At 38.2% G+C, this 22,301-nt stretch overlaps 1 protein-coding gene across 6 annotated transcripts in view; it reads right to left on the reverse strand.

Annotated features, from left to right (window-relative positions):
- The window catches only part of LOC310946130 (ral guanine nucleotide dissociation stimulator-like), a gene marked incomplete at its 5' end in the record, with an annotated part of 77,365 nt that overhangs the window by 36,146 nt on the left and 18,918 nt on the right, over nucleotides 1-22,301 (reverse strand). For 2 of the 6 annotated variants that reach the window (XM_083912477.1, XM_083912475.1), the window contains one exon: nucleotides 7,999-8,175. The exons of 3 other annotated variants lie outside the window; for them this stretch is intronic. In XM_083912477.1, coding sequence (XP_083768603.1) covers nucleotides 7,999-8,175 — 177 coding nt within the window. Of the gene's footprint in view, nucleotides 1-7,998; nucleotides 8,176-16,480; nucleotides 16,713-22,301 lie in introns of those variants that run through there. One more of the 6 variants, XM_083912476.1, reaches the window with a different exon arrangement.

Raw genomic sequence — 22,301 nt, forward strand, 5'->3', positions numbered from 1 at the left:
TCTATTTTTGTGCCTCTTCCCACGACAACACACAACATGAACATGAACAGATCTTTTCTGTGAAATTAAGTTGACAGATCAGCCGGGGGCCAAAGAACAACTGATTCGATTTTGGAAAAAGAACACGTCAATCCACATTCCCTGCCATCAGATAATTTATTTTATTGCTATTTTATTTATTTTAACTTTAGACGTATTTCAAATCGTCTGTTTGTTTACAGCATAAAGAAATCTATTTAAATTCAAAGTAATGGGGAAGAGGTTTGTTTGCGCCCGCACAGTTTGTTATATTTTCTCTTGATTCACTTTCTATCTTTGGCATAAAAACTAAACCTTGATTTAACCCGTGACTACGTGCCCTTTTCAGTCCATGTGTTGCCGAAAACTTGGTAACAGAGCTGTTGTGACAGGGATTTGTAACACCCGCCAGCAGCTAAACTGGCTTTGTCAGCCAATATCAATCACCGACATGCGTGTACAGAGTTTCATCAGGAGATTAAACCTCTTTATCTTTCAACGTTGTCTGGTGGGGATTCTGGCAACGGCCGTGTCCCAGTTGCTTTTATTGCTGATTGTACATTTCTGTTGGGCTGGTTTTTCCTGAATGAAAGTAAAAGCACTAAATGTAGTAATTGCAGCTTCTCAAATATGAGTATTTACTTGATGTTTATCAGTTTATATCACCTGTTTGCCAGACAAAACATTTTCAAGTCAAGGTCTATTCTCTCGCTTGTTCGAGAGCTTTTAAGCGAAACCTGTTTAGATGTTGATCTACTGATGATGAGGACCGTTTAGTATGGTCAAAAGCTCCAGGACAGGAGCAAGAACTTCTTTAAAAACCTAAAAAACCTCTCCGCCTTGTCCGGAGACAGTGTAGTAAAGACCTTCATACTCTACATACAGGAACCAGATAATCCCATCAGATCTCCCCTGCTCTGTGCTTCCTTCTGCTGCCTAAACTCAAAACGCTCAAGCATATAAACAAAGTCTTGTTTTCATCTAATTATAAAAGGTAAATACTGAGTTCTAGAACTTTTTGATGTACTTTATCTTTTACTTGTTTGATGAAAAGTTTAAATCAGTTTTTGTGTCCTAATTCTCAACTGTTGCTCGTACCGGTTTTTGTTTTTTAGATATCTTTATCTACATGTCTGTACTGGGCCCTCAGGAAGTGTGCCGGGCTTTGAAGCCAATTTGACGCCAATTTGAAGAAGTTGAATAGCAACTATCGAGTCCATCATGTGTTGCCCTCTGGTCCAAAAAAAATACTTTTTCCCATCGACTCAAAGCAATTCTTACCTATCTTGCATGTTTCAGTTAGAGCACTCAGCGCTTCCCTCCAAAGTACCACCCTCTTCCCCCTGCCTGACCTCTGACACTCCGTTGAGAGAGAAATGTTGCATTCAAGTACCATGGGAAGTTGGACGTTTATGCCTGTCAAAGTGGAACCTCCTACTAGCGAATACGGGGGAGATTGAACCTATCCAGAATTCACTAGTAGGAGGTTCGACTTTGACAGGTATTCCATTGCACGTTCCCATGACACTTGAACACAGCATGAGCCTCGCAAGTGAAACGAAGTGACGATGACAGGCAGGAAGCCCTGTAAATAATTTTATTCGGACAAAAAAAAAAAAAAGATTGGCCAGACTCATAAATATATGAGAATTTAATATTGATTAGTTTCAACAACTGTTGTTTTTTTTTACATTTTAGTGTGCCATATGCTTTTTAGGAGCATTTACAGATTACAAAAGAAAAGTGTTAAAAAGCCAGAAAGGTAAGAACTGCTTTAAACAGGTAAAGAGACTTCTGTAAATCTGTGAATACTTTTTTTGACTTCACTAATTTGATCTTAGTCCGATAACATTTTGAAAGTCTAGAAGAGCTGCGTGATTAAATAATTGAATCCCCATTCAAGTTAGCGGGAGCACTAAACAGGAAGTCTTTGCTGCGCCTGCTCTACAGGCCACACAACACGGAAGCAGTGCTGATCATCCGGATATTTTTAGACGCGGCAGCTGAACTTTTTTGGCCTCATGCACCACTCAGCTTACAGTTCTCTTAATACAGCCATAGTTTGTTTATAGTAAGAACTACACAAGATCTGTTTTCCAAACTGTTTCAGTGATGAAAGGAGACTTTAAGTGTCAAACGAAATGAGTCTACTAGGGTTGGGCGATCATTTCTATTTTCATATCGTTGTTGTCATCGTGGTTACTCGAGATCGCCGATAGGAGATCTGATTGCCAGAGGGCAGCGGCGTGGCTCATAGTCTTTAAGTTTTCAGACCTTTTTCTATTGGTACGCAAACAGCCTGGGTCCTTGTTAACTTCCTGTCAACTGATGTCATTTACCGCAACAGGGGATAAACATTTTTATAATGTTTATGTTGACGACTGTGAAATGGTCCTTATATTTAAATAAAGAAATAAATAAAAAATGACATCGCTAAAAAGAACTGTGTGTTTAGAATGAATTATGCTTTTTTTTAACAGTTGAATAAAAAATAACTATGATGACATTTTAAAATCACACCAAGCATCATTTTCTGCATCATATCTTTGGCCAATGAGTAGACTGATGCATCGGTGTGGCTCTTATATCATGAGATACATACGAGAAGTATGTATCAACTGCTGTTCACATGGAACCCTTCTCCACTTCAGCCTTCAAAGTTCTCGTTTGAACATTTGCTACTACCACCAAGATCTGCATGAGAAAACGAGTAACAATATTTTTCTTGCTTTCCAAAACTGTAGAAATATTCCTTTAGTAATCTAGGCTTTAAAGACCCTGAAATATTCATGTTGCACATCTCAGAATCGGATTTGTCCGGATGGGAACTATAAAAAAAGGCGGCTCCATAATTAAAAACCTTCAGATTTCATGATCACATCTCTATAAAACACACTTATAGTTATTGTTTTTCTTTAAGTTAGTCCAGTCCAGGTAATGAAACCAGAGCAGACAGACTCAGACGGTTTTAAGTATTTCTCCAGGCGTCGAAGGCCTTCACATTCCAGCCTGCTTTCTGGTTCTGTCGTTGTGTCTGATGCTCAGATCCAGCACTCCGGGCTCTTCGACTCTCTTCAAAAATGAAACCGTGGAAACAAAAGCTCCTCTGTGTGCATCGACCTCGGACGGACTGGCTCCTGTTTCTCACAGAGACGCTCGGCCAAAACCTTGTCCGCACTGCGCTTCAATCAGTGCTTAAATCTCAGTAAATCTCTGCTCACCGCAGCTCCCATGCTCCAATATCTCTTCCTCCCGTGTCTAAGACCTGTTTTGTTTATGTTTTGCCATCAATAATAAGCTCACTGACGTCACATTTTGTCATCTGGGTCAGTCCCCTCTCCAAGACACATTGGCCCATAGTGGACGAGCCCCCAAAATTGTTATGTCCCTATGACACTATAGGGACATTATAATTTTGGGGGCTCATCTGTTTTTAAGAAAAAAAAGTAGTGATGCACCGACTGTGAAACTCCCACCACACATGAGACGAGCAGCCGCCGTTTAGTTTTAAAATATATTAAAACTAATATTGCTTTGAATTCATTTCCACTTTAGTTTTTATTGTCACTTTTACTGTCACATCTTTTAATACGCATGTTGCTAATTTATTTTTTATTTTGTGTAAAGCACGTTAAGCTGAATTTAATTTAATTTATGAAAAGTGCTTTATAAATTAAGTTTATTAAAACCGAGCATACGACTGGATAAACAACACTTGGATGAAACAGCACGAGGGTTCTTTGAGTTGTATGATTCTACTGTTACTAAAAATGAATAAGACTATTCTCCATTTTTTTTCAATGAGGAAACTTTAAACCAGTATTGTTTACTTTCCTGTTTTTGAAATGAGATATTCAGGTTTTTTTTTATTGCAAATGAGGGACAACTATAGTCGTACTTTGTTATTAAGGCCATCCATTTGCTTGTAAGCTTGGCTGAGTCACTTTAGCACTGAGGACAATCAGGTTTCTTTCTACTGTATCAAGATACATCCGCTCTGTGTCTTTGATTTCACTTTCTTGCTGTGGGCATTGATTTCTTCCTAAAAATAGATCTGAAGACTTCTATATAAGTGACTGTTGTTCAGACCCCAGCGGTCCTGAACTGGTCTCAACTGTTCTGGGAGTCCGACATTTAAAGGACTTACTTGTCCCAAATTGAGCAGCAGCAGCAGTCCATTCTTTGTTTTGCAGTGTTTCATGTTTGTTTGGCCCCTAATCCTGCTGGTTTGTTAAGAACTCCACTCTTAATTATGACTATTTTTAGCTTGAATACACTGTTGTATAGTGTTTGGCTGCAGCTCCCAAGAAAACATGATTACAGTGGGACTACACAGTTACATAAATTCAAACAAAACACAAAAAAAAAGCAGACTTAAATGCATTATATTCAAACAGTTTACTCTACCCCATTACACAAAACTGCACGGAATATCGTTATCAAAAAATGTACGCAGACCTCATCGTGTGAGGGTTGTCTGCAGAGAACGCTGCAGAGAAAGGTTCAGTCTGGCCACAACATGATAAATTAACAAATAAATCAAAAGAAGAGGAATAAGGCAATAAGCCGGGCAGAAACCAAAACTGAGGCTCCAGATTGTTTGTAACCAAGAATATTCAAACCAGCATAAAACCAACCATTACTCATTTTTCTGCCAAAGTCACGTTAAACAATAAAGGAAACAAGTATAAAAGGAAAATGAGCATTAACTGGGTCAACGCTGCATCATTCTTCCGTGTGACACAGCTGTAAATTGATACGTTATAGAAAAAACTCCATTTCAAAGTGGTTTGATCCCTGCAGCTAATATGATACAGATACAGTACAGTGACATGGAGCCAGAGAGATCATCATATAACTGAAACCAACACACATCCGCCCCAGTGACCTTTTATACTGTAAAAGAACCGTGACAATGAAGAAAGTCCAACTCAGCCTGACGAGAAGAAAGGCAGCGATTGTGGAGGAAGCCCTCTCGGCCTCTGCAGGAGGGGGATTAAGCATTAGGTAATTGTGTTAGAGGAGAGGATTAGATTAGAGCAGAGAGAGACGTTGAGGCAGAGCAGGTTTAGCTGGAGCTACCTCTCTGAGCTCAGGACAAACTTACAAACGGAGCTTGCTGTGATGTCAGCCCAGGTCTGATTGATGCCAAACACACCGGAGAAAATCAAAAAGACTAAGTGCAACAGAGATCAGATCGTCTCCCATGTGGTACCAGTTACCACGCTGTCCTCGTCCGATCCAGGGCCTTATATAAGAGCAATAATAAATATGATTACTCATCCTCCCTCCTCCTGATCTGATCAAATGTACGGAACGTAAGGAGCGCTGCGCTGGAGAATGTTTCCACTTAATCCATTAAGAGAAAAAGAACATTTTCACAGATAACAGTATCTTGGGTCAGGGGGATGCAGAGAAAAGTGACGTAGTGGGACATAAAGAAGTGAGGTTATAGATATGAAATGAGCTACAAAAGAACATTAGGGTAACATTGGTCTCTGGGGACGGCAAAATCCGTCGATTGGAGACTAAAATATCTCAACAACTATTGGATGGATTGCCATAAAATTTGGTTCAGACCTTCATGTTCCATACTCCGGGTAGGGAATGAGTCCTTACCCCAAGTGAAGGAGTTCAAGTATCTTGGGATCATGTTCACGAGTGAGGGGACGGTGGAGCGTGAGTTTAGCCGGAGAATCGGAGCAGCAGGGGCGGTGTTGCAGTCGCTCTACCGCACCGTTGTGACGAAAAGAGAGCTGAGCCGGAAGGCAAAGCTCTGGATCTCCCGCTCAATCTTGGTTCCTGCCCTCACCTGTGGTCATGAAAGTTGGGTCATGACCCAAAGAACGAGGTCGCGGGTACAAGCGGCCGAAATGGGTTTTCTCAGGAGGGGGGCTGGAGTCTCCCTTAGAGAGAGGGTGAGAAGTTCAGCCATCGGTGAGGAACTCGGAGTAGAGCCGCGGTACTAACGGTAATGGTAGTTTCGGTGCGTTGTTGTCACGGCCCACGGCCGGTCCGTCACCCTGTTTCGTCTGACTTTCGTTAGATATCACACAATATCCTATAAACCTGTTCATGAGAATACGTTGGTTCAGCACTTGCACATGTCGGATGTGACCATCTTTACGGTAGCCTGTCCCACCCCTCCTGCACTGTGATTGAACGGCTGAGTGACGACAGTGTTGAGCGCTGCATTTTTCACGTTTTTCAACTTTCATGGACCAGAAAAAAACATGCATTGTCACTCCCATTGCAAATAATGACAAAAGAAAAAGGTCTATTATACCAACTCAAAACTTAATTAAGTTAAGTGGATTAAGAAATTCTGGATGCCATTTTAAACATCCTCTTACATTTTAAGGAGCAAACAATTAAGAGGAAAAAAAGAATCAGCAGACGACTTGATACTGAAAACAATCAGTTGCAGCTGTACTGCACCACAGGCTAAAACACTGACTTTTATTATTATTCATTTGTAACAGACTCTTCTCTTTCTGCAGGATACAAACACTGACAAACAGCATAACGTGTGGGCATATGTGGCTTCTAGAAATCAAACTGTTTTCAATATCATTATTATTAATATTTCCATTACGCTGACACTCATTAACACCTGCACTGGAAGGTTTCACTTGGCGTCTGTTCAGTATTGAACTGGATACGTGTGCGTGCAAAAGGGAGGACCGATAACCACAGAAAAAAGCCAGTCATCCTGTTACAGTACTCTGGTGCCAACGTCTAAGGAGTGTCCCTCTAAATTTCTACTATTGTTTTGTGTTTATGTCCTTTATGTTACCTCACACAAACCCTTTTTTACATGGCAACTCAGCTTTGACGACGCTAAGCTGTTTAAAGGGCATCTATACTATTATAATGAGGCTTTACAGGGTTTAAACACAGGATTAGTAGATGTCTTCATACATTACATCATCTGTATATGTAAGGCAAGGCTGCAACTAACAGTGGTATTTATTATTATGTCGATCATTTTCTTGATTAATCGTTTAGTTTTTTGGTCCAGAAAATGGTGAAAAATGTGGATCTAGTTTTGTCCACAACTCAAAGATATTCAGTTTACTGTCACAGAGGAAAGAAACAAGGAAATATTCACATTTAAATCAGAAAATGTGCACTTTTTTACTTAATAAATGTCTCAAAGCGATTAATCAATTACCAAAATAGTTGACAACTACTCAATTAATCGATTAATTGTTGGATTAAGTAGTTTAAATGTGTAACAAAGTAGTTTAAAAGCAGGGTAAACGGACAAGAATCGTATCTGTTTTATTATAAGTTTTTATCTCATATTTATTTTTAATATATATTTTATATATTGAACTTTTTTATTGTTATATTATTATTATTGTTGTCATATTGCATAAAGTGTACCTTTAATAATCTAACTTTCCTAAGTATTTGTAATGACTTTGACATGTGATAGATTTAGACTTATTCAATGGTTGACAACTAGTTCATATTTGATTAAATGTTGCAGCTCTACTGGATGAAGTTGTTTAAGAGGTTGTTTTAAATGTGTAATAAGTAGTTTTAAAGTAGAATAAACAGACAAGAAAGAGCCAGAGACAGCAGTTCAATCATATAGTTTATATAGTATTAGTTTTTATAGAGTAATGAAGTACATTTACTCAAGCTCTGCACTTAAGTACAATTTAAGGTACTTGTACTTTACTCGAATATTTCCAGTTTAACCTACTTTATTCTTTCACTCCACAATGTTGCACTACATGTATTTGGTAATTTTAGTTATTAGTTACTACACTGATTAAGATTATTAAAGCGAAATATTATCAACAAATACAATAGTATATATTGTTTTATATATATATTGTTTTGGACCCTCAAAACCACTCTAGATCCCGAACATCCTCCAAAAGCAAAGAACACAACAAACCACATCAGTTAACGGGCCTCTCTCTCCCTCATCCCCGCCTCTCCGTCACCCTCGCCCCGGGACCTCACCTCCATCAGCGGCAGGTCCGGGTCCAGGTGCGTGAGGCTGTGCAGGACCACCGGGCTGGGGTCCTCCACCACCTCCAGCCTCACCCCGTCCCAAATGTTCCGCACCCTCCACGACGAGTCAAACATCTCGACCAGCTGTCCCGGGACGCTGGTTTGCATCCCCGGGAAATAGACCATGGATGCCCGCTAGCGCCGGGTGGTAGTCACGGTAACGGTTCCGACATTTTGACAGTTTTTTTATCCGTGTTTCTAACCAGAGAGTCGGGTCTGCTGTCTGCAGTTCAGCCGCTGTGTAGGGTCATCGCTGCTGCGTGATGCGTTCAGGGGAGTCATGACTCACGCTGGGGGTTTTCTAAGACCCGCCCACAGGCTTGCTGCCTTCAGGACCGTCGGAAATATCAGAAACCCGGAGGATTAAGGTTTTTTCAAATAAACATATTATTAATTAATTAAACATACACACCTTTAATTATTTACATATATATTTAATTATAAAAAATACATCTTTTTTTATTATTATTATATATATATATATATATATATATATATATATATATATATATATATATATATATAACATGAATAAGATAAAAGTAATAAAAAATACATTATTATTATTTATTATTATTTCCCAGTCTGGGATCATTAAAGTAATTCTATTCTATTCTATTTAAAAAAAAAAAAAGCACACTAACTATGATATGTGTCGATGTAAACTGTATCTGTCCTTACCAAATAAACCATACATAAATAATTATAATGATGGGAAATATGTGGCATTAGAAGAAGAGGTATAATTGATCCCCTCAAAAATAATTAAATAAAAAAATACTGTAATATTCATATTTTGTATCTGTTATTGATGCTTTTGTTATTTGTACTATCTTCTTTTGCTGCTGTAACACTGTAAATATCCCCACTGTGGGACTAATAAAGGATTATCTTATTTATCTCATTATTATTATTATTATTGATATTATTATTATTATTATTGTAATCATTTTATTCTGTTCTTTTGGACTGATTTCAGCTGGATCTCAAAAACATTTTAGCAGAAATATTATATTTAGAGAAACTGACTGATTACTAATATTCAAACATCTAGATTTACCTAAGAACGAACAGTGTATTTAAATGTTTGTTTTGCACTTTTTTTGCTGTATTTCTAATGCTCTGTGGTGTTTGTATAGAGATGAACATGTGAAGATTAATCTCAAAAATATCATAATCACCCTTTCAATTAGTTTAATTTACATATTTATTTCTTTTCAATTTTATCAACTAAAAAAGGAAATTTATTAAGCATTTATAGAATGAATTCTGCTATTACACACTTATACGAATATTAGAATAATATCAGAATATTATTTCATCCATCAACATAAAACAAGTTCCTTAAAGCAAAATATATTAAACAACTATTTTTGTCACAAAGTCCTTTTTTTCTGTTTTCTAACAAGGACCGTATACGTGAACATTTACACTGTGTATACCGTGAAGTGCAAATGTACGAGGTGTCCCTGAAGGCAGTGTTACGTCATGTTTCTGCTCACTATGGCAGCAGGCAAGAGAAAACACACTGATGTGCACTTCACTGTCCCTGCTGTCTGCTGGGAAAAGAACCTTATATTAACCTTATAGAACACCTTATATTCCTTTAAAGCTACTTGTACTTTAATGTTTTCTTTTTCACACATTTCATCAGTAAAATACAAAGCAAACACTTCACTGTGTGCATGTTAATCAGAATCAGAAATACTTTAATAACCCCAGGGAGGATTCATTTTTGCTCCAAAATGCATTAATAGATAATAAGATTAAATGCAATACATAATATAAAGTATGTTACACTATAAGGGCCATTGTATTCATTCTAGCATTCATTTTCAGACGTGTCAATGTTGTAACAGGCTTTATGTATTTATTTTTTCTTATTATTTCATGAACTAATTTAATTTTGTATTTGTTTTTATTTTAAAAAAAAATTAAATTCAACGGTTGATTTGATCTATTTTATTATTAGTTTTTATCTTATATTGTTACATTTTATTTTTACATTTCGGAAGTCCTTATTATTATTATTATTATACTGTTGTTGTTGTACCTTAAATTAATCTAACTTTCTTAAGTATTTGAATGACTTTTACATGTACTTTGTGTAGATTCTATTTTACTGAATTAAATGATCTGAGTAGAGCTACAACTACTGATTGTCTTAATTATTGATTAATCTGTCAATTATTATTATTATTATATATGAATTCTTTTGTCATTTGGTTTGTTTTGTTCGTATAAAATGTCACAAAGTATTGACAAATGCAAGGTGACGTTTTAAAACATATCATTTTGATCGACTCAAAGTCTAAAATTTTATTTATATATATATATATTTATATATTAATTTGCAGAATATAAATCAGAGCGAAGCAGCAAAACCAAAGTCAGCAAAACAAAAGCCACAAACGAGTCCAAGTCCAATGGCACCAAAAGCAGTCAAACTGTCAAACACAAAGATTAATATTCTGTCCATCATTGAAATGGCAGAAAGCCCTGAATTACCCATCAGCCCCTGCTCCTGACTGAAGACAACAGTGCCTCCTGCAGGTGGTTGTCAGGACAACTGTCACACTCATCTATCAGCTGAAAAACTCCAATGATTTCAGCCTTTTCACTGGAGGAGCAATTACAAAAGACATATTTTACACATGATTGATGTGCACTTTAATTCATGTTATTCTCTGTCTGGAAGGTTTCTTTCTCTTTTATATTGAGTTGAATATAAAATAATATGTGTTGTAGTTGATATTAGAGAAAATAGATCTTTTGTTATCAAGTAAAGATAAGTGGTGATTTATATATTATAAATTATTATTATTATAAATAAGTAAATATTACAATTTATGGAGAAGGGGTGGGATTAAATAAAGTAATACCTCTTCCCAATCCTTGTCAAATATGTATATTTTATTTGTATTTTTTTAATTGTGTTTTTTTCTGTTTATTTACATATGCCAAAAAAAACATATCATCACTCAATCAAAACAACATGAAAATGTCTATTTTATATGTTTTTCTATATTGGGGCAAAGGTTCCTGTTTTGAAATGTGAAATGAGCGCAGATTAAAAAAAATACACACAGGAAGAACAGGTGTGAAAAAGATCGACCAAAAAACTGTAACGAAAACATTGGCTTCACCAGCTGAGGCTGAACGCTGCGACCACAAACACATCTGACCTCCACGGCCCCATCACATCACAACTTAGTAATCTGCAGCTGTGTGTGTGTGTGTGTGTGTGTGTGTGTGTGTGTGTGTGTGTGTGTGTGTGTGTGTGTGTGTGTGTGTGGGTGTGTGTGCGTGTGTGTGAGATCAATACTGATGCCAATACTCAACAAAATATCAACAGATTTTCACATCTGTTCATTTTCATGCCACAAAATACAAAATATGCAAATGTTCCCCTCCATAAAACCGTGTTTGTCTGCTTTTGATTTGATTTGAATTTAGTCTTTGCATGATCAGGCATTTTAATTGAGACTAAGAGAGACACAATCAACACAATTATACAGCAACAAGGAATTAGGAGCAGTAACAAGAACCCTAACAAAAACATCCCATAATAAAGCTTTTTAAATCACAGAGACGATGTAATTGGGCACTTTAAACCCTAATTTAAAAGGTGCCCGCATCTGAAAGCTGTTCTGCCGACATTAGTGTGGAAATGAGATATTTAAAGTTGAACAAGGTCAAATATTTAACTCTAATGTTGCCGTGAAACTTCCCCAGTTGATTACTGACATTAAGACAGTTTTTTTTATATTACAAGTTTTCTGAAATGTTATGTGTAAATATGCAAATGAGTCATTATCTCATGTTAACTTTAAATTTAGCAGAAATCTACAGACACAAACAGACAAAGTTAGGAAAATGAATGTTTTCTTTCCACCAGTCTGAAATAAAATTGATCAGTGCATGAACACATGACATTTTTACTTGCAGCGCCTCCCCTTAAATAATAATAATAACAATAATAATAATAATAATAATAATAATAATAATAATAATAATAATATGTTTTTGCAGTTTGAAACCTCTGATCTAAACGCTGTTTCAGAGGATTTTGCATCCAGGCGAGAAGAAAATAAAACACTAAGTACTGACTTTTTCTTTAGCATTTTGGGTGCTTAAAAATCACATTTTTACTCCAAAGAAGCGTCAGTATATAAACAATCTCACAGAACTGCATATTGGCTGAATCCCAGAGATCTCTAGAGCTCAGAGACACGGCCAACATTTGAGTGTGCTGTGATTTAACTAAAGCTCTGCTTCCATCTGCTGGAAATCAATACCAGAGGATGCTGTGGCTCTGGCTGAAGCTCCGGCATGCTTTACTGTTCCCTGAGGAGAGTGACGCTATGTGACCCCCCCTTTTACCTCCTCACTCTCTCAACAAACCACACGCTCCCACTGCAAACACAAATAGAAACGGCGCACTTAAAGAAGGCCACCGCACCCGCAAGGAGGTTCGACGAGGCAAAAGGATTTCCATCGTGACGAGGTTCAAACTAAAATCACAGGGAGGTATTTTAGTCCAAAAAAGTTCTTTGTTCTGCAAGAGGACTGCCGTCAGGGTGCCATTTAGCAAGGCACTCCTCCTCCTCCTCCACCCCCTCCAGTGGTGGAGGCTTACCGGGCAGCAGTGGAGGCCTGCGGTTGCACTGGGCTGCTGCCAGGCGCACAACTTCCCCCCCAAAGTGCTCCACAAACAATAAATCTGCAGCGAATAAAAGCCAATGAGAGCGCCAGACATTTGACAGAGAACAGAGTTACATAAGAGGACGAAAAAAGGAGAGAAACAGGCTAATAAATTGAGAATAAACTGATAAACTGAAAGCAAAGACGTACAAAAGCCTGCTCATGAAGAAAAAGACCTCCTGTGGTTTTTGGGGTGCAAACCTTTAGATGTAAGGCTTCATGTTTTCCTCTGTTTAAAAATGCACTCAACAATGTTTTCAGAGGTGTGCAGTGACAGTGACACCATATATTATTAATTACTTAATTGAAAAAAGTGTTTCATTTAAACCCCCTCCATTTAGCATTATGCAAAGGTTAAATAACACGCTGTAATGTCGTAATAAACGTGTTTATTGATTGAACTTAACATTATCTAGTCTTTAAGTGTGTTGTAACATCGTTTCAAAATATATTTCCCAGTCCAAGCGCTCCATCGAAGAAAACATACATCAACGGCCCAAGCTTTGAAACATTTACTTCTCAGGGGCCCTGAATCCTAAAATGTTGCTGAAAAACCACCACAAAGAGATGCAAAATGACTAAAATAGATGCAAAACCACAGCAAAAAGATGCAAAATGACTAAAAATAGACTCAAAACCACCACAAAGAAATACAAAATGTCTTAAAATAAATGAAGATTTCTTCAGTGACACAAATTTGAATTGATAGATGTAAAAGGACAATTAAAAAAGGCGTCACATCGCGATTTAAAGACCGGATTATGTAACGTTCCTAACAAACACTATGAACATCAGAATTTTAACCTAAACCACGATCTTTTTCCTAAACCAAACCAAGTAATGTTTTGTTTTGTTTGAGCGTTAAAAAGTGATGCCAAGGGGTCCTGACCATGTGTACAGACTTCAAATTCATATCTATGAGACTAAGTGTCACTTTTAACGACCATTGAGTGGAGTGAGAACATTTGAAACACCTGATTTAAACAGAAAGTAAACGGTATGAATTAGGTCTCTCAAATGTCCCAAAATGCTGAAAAACGTGGATAAGTGTTTCCCAAAGTGTCTTGTCTCCTCCAAACCAGAAAATATACACATTTAGGAAGCTGGAATCAGAGAATTTTGGAATTTTTAAAAAAATGCTCCAAAGCCATTAATCAATAATCAAAACAGTTGGCGATTAATTGAATATCTGACAACTAATCCATTCATTGTTGCAGTGTCAAAAATGCCTTGAGACATGCTTCTTATATATGTTTGTATGCTGCTGGTAAATAAACTGCAGATACCACAAAAAGAGTTGGAGAGGGAAACAAGCTGGAAAAGAAAAGCCGCGGTGCTAAATGTTCAGACCTGGTCCTGCATTTCCTGTCTGCTCCTGCTGCACCTGTGAAGGAGCCAGGAGCTCGCTCATCCACATGACGGACAGGTGTGACTGACTGAGTGGGAGGACGGAGGTACATCAACATGTTTCATGAATCCTCCAGAAGAGAAATTTGTCTCACGGTCGCCCTCTAAACCCACACTGTATGTCAGCTGTTCCTAAGGCCCAATGATCACAGATATCAGCAGGGGGCCCTCTCAAAGGCTGTGTTACCATTGCTCATACTTTGACCAGTTTACATACGCCTAATATGAGTCAACACAGGGCCAAATGCTTTATGACTATGAGGGGTTAAATCATGTTGCATACTTTTTGCATTTTCTCAATTTGCCTCTTTTTGTGGTGGTTTTGCATCTTTTTGTGGCGGTTTTGCATCTTTTTGTGGTGGTTTTGCCTCTTTTTGTGGTAGTTTTGCATCTTTTTGTGGCGGTTTTGCATCTTTTTGTGGCGGTTTTGCCTCTTTTTGTGGTAGTTTTGCATCTTTTTGTGGCGGTTTTGCATCTTTTTGTGGTGGTTTTGCATCTAATTTTAGTATTTTTGCATCCTTTTGCTGTGGTTTTGCATCCATTTTTAGTCATTTTGCATCTTTTTGTGGTGGTTTTGCATCCATTTTTAGTCATTTTGTATCTTTTTGTGGTGGTTTTGCATCTATTTTTAGACATTTTGCATCTTTTTGTGGTGGTTTTGCATCTATTTTTAGTCATTTTGCATCTCTATGTGCTGGTTTTGCATCTATTATAATCATTTTTATCATTTTGTGGTGGTTTCATATCTATTTTTAGTAATTTTGCATCTTTTTGTGGTGGTTTTGCATTTTTTTAATTAATTTTGCATCTTTTTGTGGTGGTTTTGCATCTATTTTTAGTCATTTTGCATCTTATTGTGGTGATTTTGGTATTTTACATTTTTATGTTGTCATTGTGTATATTTTTAATTTTGTGTCTTTATCGTCGTTTTTGTCTCTTTGACGAAGGTATAAGCAACACATTTCATGAATCCTCCAGAAGAAATTTGGCTCATGGTCGCCCTATAGACCCACACTTTATGTCAGCTGTTCTCCCTCTACAGAGAAAAACTTGGCTCAGAGGCTTCAGGTTCAAAGAAGGCAATGGCCAGCGTGGCTGGGTGAGCAGTGTTTGTTACAATAGAATGGGACTTTGTCTGTCTCTCACCGTTCACCAGCATACATATTTGTTCTGCAGTAAGGTCCCACTTGTCCTATACCGTTATGTATGTGTGTGTGTAAATGTGTGAATCACAAGTAAGTCAAGTGTCAGCAGTCAGAATAAAGTCTGAAGTCTGCTCATTACTGTTTTATACCTACATCAGTAATATCTTTAAAAAGAAATCTTATTTAAGACGATAAATATCATTAAAGCATAATATAAAATAATATTTGTTGTAGCTGTAGTTGATGTAAGAGCAAAGAATCATTTGCAGGATAAACATTCTGAAATTGTTTTATATCTTGTTATAAATTAAAGATACGTAAGTTGAAGTTATTATAATTATATTATTATTATTAATTATAAGAATTATAAATATTATAAATAATTAAATACCACTTCTTATGAAAAAGGGGTGGGAGTGAATAAAGTTCTTCTTGCGTTATACTATACCTTTTTGAATATGTGAATGTATTTTTTATTTTTTGTGTCTGTATGCAATGATATGATCATTTGTTTTTTTCTTTTTTTCAGTTTTAATTTATTTACATATTCGAAAAATAAACATTTCAAGAAATCAATCAAGCAAAACAATATGAAAAGGTCTAGTATGTGTCTATGTTTTTCTATATTCTTTACATTGCAAAGTCAGGAAACATTGCATGACAATTTAAGAATAATCTGTCTAAAAAAACTTCAAGTTCCTATTTTTTTAAATGTGAAATGAGCGCAGATAAAAATACACACAGTGATCAGCATACTGTTGCAGTATTAGTGCATTTATATGTAACAGTGTTGTTTGTGTGAGTGTCTGTTGGAAATTAAATTAATTGAATGAAAATAGAAAGACGGTTTAATGTAGGGCTAGGATGACGACCTCGACCGCTAAATAAACCAAAATCAAACATTGTGTTTCCATGATGTGCATCTCAACCAAAAGAATCTAAATAAGATGTCTGATCATTTCATCATCATTGTTTTTCCAGGAAAGAGTGTCCCAACATGGTCCAATCAATAAGAAACTGCGGCCCGGATCACACCAGTACGAGCAGGGCGACCTTTTGGTTACACAAAGTTTTACTGACAGCAAAGTCGCAAGTTCAATCTTTATCAGCGTGTCCCTCAGAGAGACACTGAACTCCGAGTAGAGAGACTAATAAAAAGACAGCATGAACCAAACCTGTCTGCCTGCTCTCCGGACTGTCCCGTAATAATCCTCGCTGTCCCAGCAGAAACCTGTCCTGAGCAGCACTCCGCAGGTCCACCGGCTCAGGCACAACATCACGACTTCCCTCAGACAAAAAAATTCTCGGGATCCAAAATGTTCCCTGAGCAAAAAAAAAGACATCAACGAGCCTCCGGAGCTCCCACTCCCCTCGTCACAGATTGGCCTGATCCCCCGCCGACGCTCTGCTCATGCATATTTACTTTACCAGCTGTGTCAACAACGCCAGGAACAACACTAGAAAAAATTAACTTATGCTGGGAAAAGAGAAAATGGGTTTCCAGAGGCTCGGCAGGTCGGTGCACGTCTGTCAAAGGGTGAAGTGAAACATCTTAGTCATGGTGCCAAACAACAACAAGAACAACTGCAACTCTGTGGTGTTGAGACACGTTGTCAAACAGAAAATGAAAGCTCAAGATGGGGCAATGAAGGGACTTCCTCGACTAACTGAGGAGGGGAATTACTGTACTTTCATCTTAGAGGCCAATGATCAGAGATATCAGCAGTGGTTGGCTCTACCTCATGCCCTCTAAAAGGTCCCAGAGGCTCCGGTCTTGGCCCCCTTCTGTTTTCTATTATGCTTCCTCTTGCTCCTCCCAGAACAGCCACTGTCCAATCCTACCTTAGCAGCGGTTTAGTGATTTTTTTTTTAAACTACCTGAGCGCACCAATAACGCACATGCATTGTTAAAATGTTCCACCTTTCGAAGGTTGTGTAACCAATACTCCTACTTTGACAAGTTTACATATGCCTAATATGAGTCAACACAGGGCCAAATGCTGTATGACTATGAGGAGTTAAATCATGTTGAGTCCGTCTCATTGCATCTTTCTGTGGTGGTTTTGCATCTATTTTAAGTCATTCTGCATCTTTTTGTGGTGGTTTTGCATCTATTTTAAGTCATTTTGCATCTTTTTGTGGTGGTTTTGCATCTATTTTAGTCATTTTGCAACTTTTTGTGGTGGTTTTGCATCTATTTTAGTCATTTTGCAACTTTTTGTGGTGGTTTTGCATCTAATTTTGTAAATTTACATTTTTTTGTTGTTGTTTTGCTTAAATGTAATAAGAAGTCTGAGGTTCACCTTCTCTTTTAGTGCAAATCTTTGTGGTCTGTCAAATGATACTAAGCAGGCTGGTAAGAATCTACGGTTAATATTTGATGCTACGATGCTATGAACAAGTCAAAAGTGTTGCACAAACATGCGATTTATGCAATCAGTGATTCACATTCTGTGTTTCCTGCCTGTTTTTGAAGGACTGATTGCAGAAAGAGACAAGAAGAAGAAGCTTCTCCTTCACACCCAGTGAAGCTGTTCTGATCCGCCTCTAACAGCCTCAGGATTTATCGCCTGCCATCATATGAGCCAGAAGAGCCATTCAGGTACTCCTCAGAGGTCCTGGCATTTAAAAATGCTTTCTCATGTCAACTGCAGCCAACTGGGAGAGGCAACCTGACAACCGTCGCCCAGGCTGAGAAATAAATAAACCAGCCTCTCTCTCTCTTTGTTTGTTAAATGATGTCAGAAAAATTATTCTACCGTTTTTTTTAATGATTTATCCACAACGTTGTTTAGAATCTGTTATCAAATCGAGTTCCACCTTTTACATTTCATTCACTTTACTGGTTTGTTTGTTTTCTTTAGAGATATTTCGGTCGGCACCAAGGGGGTTTATTTATTATTTATTATCTAACCTGCACAAATGAATGGTTCTACTATTTGTGACAAAACAACAAACTGTCCACCAAACTGCACAGATAATGTAAAACTATCGGATAACAACAATTCAACTTATTAGCTGGGCTACAAAAACTATCAAAGCTGAATTGTTTTCTGAGCACAAGTGTCTTTTTTCAATTGTTCCCGATGAGAGGAGCGTGTGTGGCCGCCTAGAGAAAAAACGCTGCACCCACTGCATTTTAGTCTTTGTTTAGCTGTAATTTAAGAAAGTGCGTGACCGCCCCCGCCCGTTTCGTTGCTGTGAATGTTTGTGAGTACATCTAATTGCGTGCAGAAGCATTTTCTCTGCACCGTTCTGCACGGCCCTTGGAAATTGAAAATAAACGATAGGGATGTATAAATGGTTGGTGGTCAGGTGAAACTTACAACGTGCAGGTGTGCAACATTCTGAAACCTGCCAGTTTACACCAATGAGGCAGCATATCATCCCCATATCAACGACCCGCTGTACATCTGTTCTAACCTCTGACATTTCAGGCTTTTTTTCATAGCTGGATATAATTTGTAGCATTATAAAATACGAATGAGGACAGATATAGTGAGATACTTGCTACAGCTGCATTTCTAGTTGTGAGGATTTTATTTTATTTTATTTTTTTCCCACTTTCTTCTCGTTAACAGCGCTCCCTCTCTTCATTTATTCTCTAGCTTACCAGACCCTCTCTCTCGCTCTCGTTGAGCCTCCGGCCAAAACGTTGATTACGCCCAGCTGACAGTTTGTAAGTGACTTTACCAGTGGATTTGGTTGCGAGCTGATTGAGCTGACTGGTTGCTGAATCAGTTGACGCATCTTACGTTCTAAAAAACAGTTGTTGGAGACTTGACAAGCAGAGTCTCAGGCGACACCATGAGCCAGTTTGAGTCCAGACAAGAAGGGTCAGTTCACAGCGCTGCAATGATCTACTGTAAGGGTTTTGTCTCGTTGTGAAGCCCCCACCACAGCGAATTCCTGGTCCATCCAATAAGGAAACGCCAATAACGTCAGTTCTCTGAGTGTCCACTAGGGGCAGGTTTCATAATAGAGCAGTTTCTCATTGACCCCCATGTTAAACAGGCCGTTTTCACAGCATAGTTAAACTAATTTTTATACTGTCTATGCAATTTGACAGATATATGCAAGTTATCTGGCAGTTTCTAGATGCTGGGGACCCATTATACTGCACATTTGCAACAAAAAACAATATTTCCAGGTTCACAGTTAGGCTCTATGTGCTGGAAAATGTGACTGTTAACTCCCCTTTACTAAAGTTGAACAATTTCAGGACGTTAACTAGCTTCCTGAGTCGAGGAAAAAGATAAACAACAGTGGGGAGCCTAGGATAAAAGAGTCAAGAAGTCTTTTTTGCTCTGTTGCCAACATCTTCTCCCTGTCCTATCCTGTCCTCTCAGCTAATGTGTTGTCTCCAGTGTGTTCTCACTGTATTCATACCTGCCCTTGAGCCATTGTTCCCTGCCAGACTGCCCATTGTGCAATCCAAGCTGTAGCTTTCCAGCCTTGAGTCTACTTATCCTGGCCGCCTTGCGTTTTATGACCCTTGCCTGCCCTTTCTAGACTTCGCCTCCCTCCCAGAGCCCCTTTGGACTCCGTTGCATGTTCAACAAAGTCCAACGACTCAGATCAGCATCAGATCAGGGACCAAGAGTGAGTACAAACTCACAGAACACTAACTGCCTGAGGAGGAAGAAGAAAATCTGCATACTGTTAAAAACCAACAGGGGGGTAATGGTGAAAAATGTCTCCGATTTAATCGTCAGTTTCTACGATAAAATGCCCCACTTGTTTGTTTAAAAAAAAAAAAACGGTCTCAATGTTGACGCTGTTGATCAGATACCAACACTTGACGGAGAACATTATTATCAACACGTCTGCAGACTTCCATTCATTTCCTGTTCAGCTGAGTGACAGTTTGACAGCTCGACCACTTGGCAGCTGAGAAACAGTTGGCTGCTGTTGTTGGCTTGTTCTTCAGACCTGCTTCATCAAGAACTATTGTTATAACAACTACATTTCATTTAAAAAACTCATAAAAGTGAGGCATTAAAGGAGCAGCAAGGAGGATTTAGAGGGATCTATTTTGGAATGGAATATAATATTTATAACTAGTGTATAATCACCTGAATCCTTGTGTTTTTCTTGTTTCAACTCAGGGGGATGGAATCACACTTATAGCTGCTAACCCTGTGTGGGTGTGCAGTGCCTTTAGCCTTCACATACTGTGAAATGGCAAAGGGGGGAAAAGGTCTAAAAAAAACTTTCTAGGGGACGGGACCATTAGAAATCGTTATTCGTGATATCTTATCTTATGATACATGCAATTTCTTATGATACATGCAATATTTTTGGATAATGTTTAAACTTATAGAGTCAATTGTGAGTGAGTGTTTCCCTAGTTTTAGGCTCCGTTCCCACTGCAGGTCTTAATGCACAATTCAGATTTATTTCTCAAATCCGATTTTTTGTTCGGCTGTTCACATTACATCTTTGAATGTGGCCCGTCTACAGATTGCTGTGTGAAAAGCTCACACTCCTGAAGTGACCTGCATGAGCAGTTGATCATTGATGACATCACGCCACAACGGTGTTTACGGAAGCGAACATGGCAACGGCACCGGTATTGTAGGACATTGTAGCACATTTAAAAGAGGCCTGATTCTGATTCTGAAAATGTCAGATTCAATGGAGCTTGTGCTGTTCACACTGTCAAAAGAGAACCAGATATGGGTCACATATGAGCGAAAAAAAACCAGATTCAGGTCACTTGGAACTGCAGTGTGAACGGAGCCTTAGACGAGTTAGTTTTTAAGTTTTAACTTTGTTTAAACGTCAGACAAATTAGGTAAATTAGTTACATATTTTACTAATTTGCACACTAAATAAATCATTTGGATGGAGGCATTGCATGCATCTGAATGCCTCTGTTGCACATGATGGGTATCAAATGAAGTACTCTGTTATATGGCCACTCCGATATATATCGACTACCGCAAACATATTGCTATCCACAGATATGTGAATATGGATATGAAAATTCACTTATTTACAGAACATATAATGCAGGAAATGATGCTTTGGGTGATTTAGAAATGGTGTCATGACGTCGTTTGAACATACAGTACTGATCTGTATTTAGTTTTCTATTTCACTGTTAATTAATCTTTATTCTCTGTGTTCATTTCTAGAATTGGTTGACAATACTGTAATGCAATATATATATATATTATATATATATATATGTAATGTATAATAATATTCAACAACCTTTTATTAAGTTATTTGTTTGGGAAAGCACATATTTGCACAATTCCAGCTTAAAAATTCACTGTATCGTCTGAATAAAAGTGAAATTTCCCCTCTAAAGTTGCTATCAAAAGTCCCATATCGCCAGACTCATCTGTATCCCTTTAAGGGTACTGGTATGGTAATTTCTGAGACAATACCCAGCCCACACACAGGCTCTTTGTAACACAGACTGCGTGTTATAAATGTGTGCTCTCCAGGCTGAGATAACCCAGATGACTTCACCGTGATTTCATCAGACTCCACAAAGCTCCTCCACAGCCACAGAGCGCTTTACACTAAAGTTTTCACAGCCTTTAATATAAAACCAATCTTTCCTGACTACACGACTATGTTTCAAATCCAAATCGTATCACACCACACGACCGGGGCTCGCTGCAGGGGGAGAGCGAGCGAATCGGTTTGACCCCAGAGGAAGAATCCAGGCCACATGAAACACGATCAGCCGAGAGACAGCGAGAGAGTGTGAGAGAGAGAGGGAAAAGCCTCCCACGCTGACCACACAGCAGAGTATCAGATGTGATTAAATATTATTCTGAGAGCACATTTCATGCAACGACGTAACCTCAGGTGCTCTAAACCTGAACAACAAGCTAATCACACAGACTGGAAACAACAGGACGTGATTTTGGCTGTTAGATCGGGATGTTCTTGGCTCTGCGGCGAGTTAGAACTCAGCAGTGAATATACACCCTCAGTTTTTCCACAGGTGGAGACGGACCTGCGTTCACAGAGTTC

The sequence above is a fragment of the Echiichthys vipera genome (assembly GCF_963691815.1).
Source record: "Echiichthys vipera genome assembly, chromosome: 4".
Lineage (NCBI taxonomy): Eukaryota > Metazoa > Chordata > Actinopteri > Perciformes > Trachinidae > Echiichthys > Echiichthys vipera.